Raw genomic sequence first — 8,389 nt, 5'->3', positions numbered from 1 at the left:
GCTTCCTCCTCTACGTACAACTCCAGCACCAAATCGAAGAAACCCAAGTCAAAATCGAAACTTGATTTGCAAATCTTTGTGATTGTGGCTACCCTTCTCGTATTTGGACTTCAACAACAAAAGATAATCCTGGAAAAGAGTTTAGGGTTTGCCCTAATTCAACGGTATGTTGGGTTTAATCTATATGTAGTAAGGTCTTTTTCAATAATTTTCGTATATTATTTTTAGGATAACCCAAAAATTAAATGCAAATTCTGGGAATGAGTTAATGAAGAAGATACAGTCAACAGGAAAAAAAAAAAAAAGATGAAGTGGGAGCACAATCCTGTGAAGTGAGGGCACAATCTTGTGAAGTGAGGATTGTAATTATGGACCATGATTTCAATATTTACAAAAAGAAGACAGATGAAGAATTTGATAAGATAATTAGGAAAATTAACAGTCTCAAAACATATGTAATTGTGTTGCTTATGTTGTTTGTAGTATCACTTTTAAGGGGATAAATGTTAAATTGTAAGTGGATATTATGGTTGTTTTGCTGAATATGATTGAATGAGCATATTTTGTTGTTGCTTAATTGACAATTTGATAATGAGACAACTTTGCAGAATTTTACCCTTGTAAAAACAACTTTGCAGAATTTTACCCTTTAATGTGCAGAAGGGCATAATGGTCAAAATGAAGGAATCCTAAGTAAAAGCAACATTGAATGATGTACATTCTTAAGTTTGAATATGATTTAATCTTATGTTTGAATATGATTTACAAGAATAAATGTGAAGAATTATAGTTGGAGGTTATGTTTGATTTTATGTTGTTTGTTGAATGAGCATGTTTTGTTGTTGCTAATTTACTCATGTATATACAATATCCCTCACTTTTTTAATGTGAAGAATGGTCAAAAATAATATGAAGGGCATAATGGTAAAAAAGAAGGAATCCTATGTAAAAAGCAACATTGAACGATGTAGATTATATTTAAAGGGTAATAACAAACAAAAGCAAAGTTTTTAATGTGCATATTTACATCAAAAGACAAGCATAGTGTTTAGCAAAAGACAAAAGCATAGTAATTTCTACCCTAAACAAACAAAAGCACAGTTTTTAATGTGCAGATTTACATCAAAGGGAATCATTCCAGAGTAATAGGTTTATTCACACTTAAACCACATCCATCCGTGGTGATGACAACCCTATTTAATGCCACTTTAGTGATCCTCTCTGAGTATTTCCTTTTCCTCTTCAATGGTTGTGCTACTTGTTCAACTTCAACAACAGGTTGTGCAAATTTTTCCTTAACATCTTCAATTATAGGTTCAATAACAATTTGTTCCAATTCAAGTTCAACAACAGGTTCATGAACTTGTTCATGATCAGGTTCAACACCAGGTTCAACAATAGGTTCAACAACAGGTGCAACAACTTGTTCCTTAACTTGTCCCTGATCAGGTTCATCAACATCTTCAGCCATCTCTTCGATCTCAGATTCAGACTCAGATTCATACTCATCTTCAACTTCAGCCATCTCTTCAATCTCAAATTCAGACTCAGATTTAGACTAATCTTCAACATCAGGAACATGTTTACCCTTCTTCTTTTTGGCTTTAGTACTTGGTCCTACATTTAAATTTATAATGCATTAATAGATAATACTTAGATTTTTTTTGTAAATGAATGATAGTTGATATGAAAAAAAACCTTCTTTGGACAATGGACATCTAATTTTGTTGTGTCCTGGTTCTCCACAAATGCTGCATTTTGTAATAGCCCCTTTCTTGCTAATAGTATGTCGACCTTCTTTTTATGAAGCAACCTTCTTCCTGTTGACTTTAGACCTGCCAGGTAATCTTCTACGTTTTGGGGGCAACATAGGTTGACCTTCCCAAAATGGCCACATTTCACTTCCATTTAAAGGATTAATTGTATACTTATAGCAATTTCTAAACATTTCTATTGTGAACCAAGTTGCCACATAGTCTTCCACATTCTCATTTAGATAACTAATAGCAACCATGGCATGTACACATGGTATACTGCTTAGTTTCCATCCTCTATATGCACATGTTCTTTGGTTCAAGTACACAACATAAACCTCATGTACTGACCTCACATCAAATTGTTGCACTCTATTGGGAATTACATACCAATTAATACCTATAAAATAGTGGAATATAGTATAAAATTAGTACTTAGGAATTACATGTCAATACCTATAAAATAATGGAGTACAATAAAAGCATATATACCTTAGATGTTCCCTCTTGTCCACTATTTTCTTTCTAATAGATGGACATATGGCTAGATTCCATTTCTGCCCCTTCAATCTTTTACAATACATCATATCCATCAGAAACCTCCTAATTTCCTTTAACATTGTTATAATCGGCTTTTTCCTAGCATCCACAATTGCAACATTAAATGATTCACAAATACCATTCTTAATGGCATCATAACACCTGTCCAATACAAAAAAAGCCCTAGACCAAGATTTTGGATCTCTTTCCATCAAGTGATCATATGCTTGTATATCAATCACCCTAATCTCTTTCATTATACCTTTAAACCTTTGCACAGTTGTGGCCTTTGCAGCCCTCCAAAAAAGCTTCCTATATTCAGCACCCGTAAATTTTTTCTTGAAATTAGCATAGATGTGCCTAGCACATTGCCTATGCTCAACATCTGGTACTCTTTCTTTAACAGCCTCAATAAGACCCTAAACATGCAAGATAAACAAAACATTAAGATAAATAAAACAGTAACCATTTAAAAAACAGTTAGGATAAATACCTTGTGTTGGTCAGAAAGTAAGGTTAGTCCTACCCCATTTCCCATGTTAATGTCCTTAAGTAGTAAGTTTAGAAACCACTTCCTAGTTTCTTTGTTCTCAACTGCAACTACTGCCCTAGCAATGGGGTAAATATGGTTGTTAGCGTCTCTTCCTACAGCTGAAAGAAGCTCACCTCTGCAAATACCTTTTAAAAAGCAACCATCTACACCTATAACCCTCTTACATCCTTCAACCCAACCATCCTTTACACCTTTGATACAAACATACATCCTAGAAAAATAAACTGTGGAATCAGGCATTGTATCCGTCCCGATTTTCACTGTTGACCCTGGATTAGCTCTTAATATCTCAGCTTCATAACTCCATAATTTTTCATAATGTGTGCTCAAACTGCCTTCTATCTCATTAAGTCCAAACTTCTTTGCATTCCTGCATTGTCCAACACTAACCTTCACATTGAAAATTTCCCCAACTTTATCCCTCATTTCCCTACAACTCATTTTGGGATTTTCTAAAATATCATTAACAAAATGTGTCCCTATCCATGAGTACGTAACAACTGACCCAAACTTGAAGGTTCTAGCACAGTTATGCTCATTAATTAAGGACTTGATTTGGAATGATTTTTCACTGCTCATCCAAGTAGCCCATAGTCTAAAAGGACATGCTGCCTTTCCTTCACTAGTTTTACAACACCTGACTAGCAACCTAGTTTTATCATTTTTTTCGTACCACAGGTTAAAACTGTTTGCTACTGCATAGTTTGAGACAAGCTATTTAAGTTCTTGAGAGTTACAAAACCTCATACCAAGGATGGGTTGCATTGTATCCCATTTCTGAGTTGTGTCATGAAAAGGATAAATTGGGGCTTGTTTGGTTCCATTATCTGAATCATCATCCTCATCAACAAAATCATCTTTAGGGACAACACTAATATAGTTAAGAAAGGGATCATCAGATTTAATCAATGGTATTACCTCTTCATCGGGTTCATGATCAACATATAGAGCATTAGACATGACTGAGTCCTTATCTTCATTAAAGCTTTCACTATCAATACCTTCTTCTTCCTTTTCTTCCTCTATCCAGTCAAGCACCAAATCGTTGTAGTGATCAACATATACATTAATCTTTCCCTCGTTACCATGTGAATCATCAAGAAACCTCCTGTAGTCATCATCATTTCTCAGTGGTCTCAACCCATCACGCATTGACTTGTGCCCAAGACAGTAGTAGACATCAGGACACTTCCCCTTTGTGACATCCTCAAGAACATAAATGAACTCCTTGAAATTTAATCCACCAAAATCGACATATGTAATTGAAGTATTTTGATTCATGTAGTATATACGATGAGGAATGGGGGAAAACATTTCATCGTAATGAACATCTACTTGAATGAAAGTTGATCCTTTTGCATTTGATGGACCAGCCATCATCGATCTCAAAGAAAGCTTCGACTGAGAAAACCCTACACAAAGTTCTTAGTTTGAGGGTGTTTAATTGAGAGACGGGTGAGGGTGTTTAATTGAGAGACGGGTGATTAATACCATGAACAGCTGTAATAGCTACGTATTTTCCACATAATCATTTATTTTATTTTAAATAAAAAAAATAACGGGATAACCTATTGTATCCGGTTGCCAATGATAATATGTGTACAAGAAACGTATTTTAATGATATTTTTTGTTAAAAAAAAAAATGAATGGTATAATTTGAACACAGTAAAAGATCATTACCCTTGCACCTCATTTTCCCTTTTAGAAAATACATTGATATTTTTTTGTGAATACTACGTTTTGGTAAAAAAGCTTTGACAGTGACGCTACTTGTTTTGATTTTTGACAACATAGGAAATAAAAACTATTATTGTCAAGGAAATAAATTTCAAAATACGTATACTTTTTCCAACTAATTGTGTCCACGTTTGTGGGCTGGCTTAACCTGATCTCACACTTATCTTTCTAACCTCATCCACAAACTCTTGAATATTCCGGTCGGATGTTCCACCTTCTGCCACCGCCTCCCCCGCTGCTTTCTTCCACTTCAATGCATTCTTCTTCATCTCCGCCGCCTTTACACCACTTGTAGCCTCTCTTAAGCACTCCTCCACCTCCTCTCTCCCAATCACCCTATTCTCGGCCTCACCCCTACACATCCTAATCCCAACCTTCCATTCATCAACCAAATATTTTGCATCCGTCACTTGATCTCCCCAGTGCGGGAACGCAACCACAGGAACACCGCTTGACAACGCTTCCATGGTTGAGTTCCATCCACAGTGAGTCAAAAAACAAGACACCGCCGAGTGACTCAACACCTGGGCTTGTGGACTCCAGTGGACCACCATTCCCTTTTCTCCGGCCTCCTCCAAGAACCCTTTGGGCAACTCTCCAGGTTCGCCGGTGGAAGTCGCACCCTTCCTCATTACCCACAAAAACGACACGCCGGAGTTCAAAACACCATAAGCCATCTCAGTCACCTGTTCTTGACTCAAGCTCACAACACTTCCGAACGAGATATAAACCACTGATGAAGGTGGCTTCGAGTCGAGCCATTCCAGACAATCGTCGGCTTTTATCAGATCGCCGGAGATATTAGAACTAGTTTCGAGTATTGGGTTATTGAACAATGGACCCACGGATCGGATACGACATATTTGAGACATGTAGTTGACCAGATCACCCTCAAGTTCTTCAAAAGTTTCCATTAATACACAAAACGTCTTTGACAAGTTCTTGAACTGCCCTAAAATGGCTCTTCTCAAGAACGGATATGGCGTTGAAGGATGTAAAAAGCTTGGAATCTCATCTGACTTCAGGAGCGGCATGTTTGGCAACTGAACGTCGATGTCTGGTTGTTCATCACTTGGAAAGGGAACTAATGAATTCTCGTAATGATAATACGATGAAAAGCAAGCACAAGATTGTACCCAAAGCATAGCAGAAGGAATGTTAAGCTCTGCTGCTAAGTCGGTAACCCAAGGCACGAAAGGGTTGTTGATCAGACACGATACCGGCCGGCCGTTTTCTGCATGGTGGTTGATGATGCCGGTGAGTGCAGCTTTTCCGTAAGCCTCAAGCTTAGGCAAGTAGTTATCAAGGTCATAGCGTTCGTCATCATTATCTTCGGAGCATCCATCATCGAAGAACTCAAACCGGATCATGCCGCCAGCGTTGCCTACCGGAGTAGGATCACCGGAAACGACTGTGCCGGCTTTCTTGAGTTTCTTTCCGATGGATTTAGTGGCGGAGAAGGTGACGAGGAGGTTGCCCTTTGAAGCCAGGAGCTTGCCGAGTCTGAGGAGTGGATTGACATGGCCTTGTGCTGGAAAAGTGACGAGAAACACATGCACAAGATCTTGTTTAGAAACCATTGATGGCGATTGTGTTTTTCTGTGAGTAGGAGTGAACGTTTGTTGTTTTTGGGTATGTATGAATTATATATTGAGTGATCTGTTACAATATGTCTTAAAGCCAAGTATACATATATATAGATATATACAGTGGGAGATAGATGGTGTTGCAAAATCGGAGAGGTGGATGCTTGGTAGAGGACAAAAGATGTTCGACTGAAATATCACGCATAAGTTAATTAGAGTCGTATACAACAACCAAAAAAATGCATGTGTAATTGCTGACGTCTATTACAGATATTCATTTGAATTCTATGTGCAGGGTATTAAGTTGTTTGGATTATGTCGTTGTTAAATTAAGCCTAAAATTTGGTAGATTGACACAAGAAAGATGTTTAGCATGACAGTAAATAAAATATACGGAGTATTAACAAAAAGTATATATGTTACGTATTTGTTCGAGAACTGAAACTCTTCAACTCCTTATGCATTACAGCATAAGTAAAAGAAAATTTTCATCAAATAACCAAAATGAAAGGAGAGTTTAAAGCAAATAACCATACAAAAAATACAACTTTATAAAATGACTATGACTTCCGCAGATAGGGCTTTGCGGAAGTCCCTATACTCCGAAGAACAAAATAACTCTCTGAGAAAATGACGTGACGGGGAAAAAGACAAAAAAATTATAAAATTTAATTCTACAGAGCGTGCATCGTTCCATGTAGATGCCATCTACGAATCTGTTTTTCAGAAGAGTATCTCTAAGAAATTGTTTTTCGTTAAAACATGGCCTAATAACGATTTTCATACTTGTTTTCTTCTATATCTAACGAGGTATCAAAATTTAACACATATATTCGATTATACCAAAAAACTCACATTTTTACCAAAAACCAACCACTTTTTTCGTTTAAATTTTCTAAGCCACGTTTTTTATCAAAAAAAAAAAAAAAACGAATATACTGTTGTTTACGATTTTTCATCATATTTTCATAACAATCTATGTTGATAAATAAAAAGATTTTTTATTTTCGAAAAAAAAATCACTTCACTTTGTTGTTTTTTTTTTCATTATTTAAGTTTATTTTTATCAAAAAAAAAAAAAAAAAAAAAAAAAAAAAAAAAAAAAAAAAAAAAAAAAAAAACTAACTATACCAAAAATCTGAATTTTATGTCCTCTATTAATGAACATCAACATCGATTAAAAAACACTGATCAGTTTAGATTCATACTATGAATTTGAACTGTAATATTTCAATTTTAGATTTCATAATGTAAATCTGACTTACTATTTAAATTCTTTAATCATTCACAAATTAATTTAATAAAATTTACATATGAATGAAATATATTTTCATGTAATTTTATATTAATTTAACGTTTTCATTACTAATAAACTAGATTTGTAAAATCTTTATAAAAAACTCACTTCGTTTTTTTTTTAATATTTAAGTTTTTTTTATCCAAAAAAACAAAAAAAACTAACTATACCAAAAATCTCAATTATTTTGTCCTCTATTAATTGACATCAACATCGATTAAAAAAACATCGATCAATTTAGATTCACACTGTAACACCGTAAATTTCAAAACAAAATTTTCAATTTTCTTATAGAACATAATTCGATTAATATTCATCAAACAACCATATTAATTATCCAATATAGGTTAATGCAAAATCCCAAGATCACAATGTAAAAACTCCGAGTGTGTGTGTACGGATCAAGCCGGCGCCTTCCCGCGGTCGTCACTAGTACCTGAAACAATAACATCAAACACTGTAAGCACAAGGCTTAGTGAGTTCCCCAAAATACCACATATAACACATATTAGCCACTCGAGGCTATAACTCTGTGGGTCCGTGCACCCAAACTCTGTGAACCCTCAGGTTCTAGCTCTGATAAACATGCACTACATAAATCACATAGAAATAATGCAATACAACACATAATATACATAGCATACAATATTCTATCACATAACTCAGGTTACCTACTCAAGGTAATATAGTATTGTGAGAAGACTCACCTCGCGTATCTCGGTATATCACGAATCCCGGAAATCCCTCGTGCTCGATCCTCCGAGCTGTAATCCTCCTATAACATAATATGTTTCTAATTAACATTTTATATCTCTAAGGTTGACTATCTATAAGAAGTCAACATAGGTCAACTCTGGTCAACGGTCAAGGGTCAACTCTGACCGGACTCGGCGAGTACCATGGTGACTCGGCGAGTCTAGA

At 35.6% G+C, this 8,389-nt stretch overlaps 2 protein-coding genes across 3 annotated transcripts; both read right to left on the bottom strand.

Moving 5' to 3' along the window:
- Window positions 1–972: 972 nt before the first annotated feature.
- On the bottom strand, window positions 973–4,373 carry LOC145047382 (uncharacterized). Of its 2 annotated transcripts, XM_078995639.1 has the most exons (5): window positions 2,788–4,373; window positions 2,557–2,713; window positions 2,247–2,393; window positions 1,699–2,154; window positions 973–1,617 (listed from the first exon to the last, which is right to left on the bottom strand). In XM_078995639.1, exons 1-3 carry the CDS (start codon window positions 3,424–3,426, stop codon window positions 2,377–2,379), a joined length of 813 nt encoding a protein of 270 aa, XP_078851765.1. In that variant the 5' UTR covers window positions 3,427–4,373; the 3' UTR covers window positions 973–1,617; window positions 1,699–2,154; window positions 2,247–2,376. The 2 variants fall into 2 exon arrangements, with proteins under 2 accessions (XP_078851765.1, XP_078851764.1); XM_078995638.1 differs by having other exon boundaries at window positions 2,247–2,713.
- A 266-nt stretch (window positions 4,374–4,639) lies between these two features.
- On the bottom strand, window positions 4,640–6,381 carry LOC145047381 (gallate 1-beta-glucosyltransferase 84A23-like). The gene has a single exon (XM_078995637.1). The coding sequence runs from the start codon at window positions 6,163–6,165 to the stop codon at window positions 4,729–4,731; it is 1,437 nt and encodes a 478-aa protein (XP_078851763.1). The 5' UTR covers window positions 6,166–6,381; the 3' UTR covers window positions 4,640–4,728.
- Window positions 6,382–8,389: the final 2,008 nt, after the last annotated feature.

The sequence above is a fragment of the Lactuca saligna genome, chromosome 5 (assembly GCF_052625555.1).
Source record: "Lactuca saligna cultivar CGN05327 chromosome 5, ASM5262555v1, whole genome shotgun sequence".
Lineage (NCBI taxonomy): Eukaryota > Viridiplantae > Streptophyta > Magnoliopsida > Asterales > Asteraceae > Lactuca > Lactuca saligna.
This window is presented reverse-complemented; position numbering and strand designations above follow the sequence as displayed.

Bases quoted from the DNA above. Each gene is read 5' to 3' on its own strand.
- LOC145047382 (XM_078995638.1), bottom strand. From the start codon at position 3,426: ATGAGCAGTGAAAAATCATTCCAAATCAAGTCCTTAATTAATGAGCAT. The intron at 2,714-2,787 runs GTATTTATCCTA...TTGCATGTTTAG, and splicing joins TACTTTCTGACCAACACAAG to GGTCTTATTGAGGCTGTTAA.
- LOC145047381 (XM_078995637.1), bottom strand. From the start codon at position 6,165: ATGGTTTCTAAACAAGATCTTGTGCATGTGTTTCTCGTCACTTTTCCA.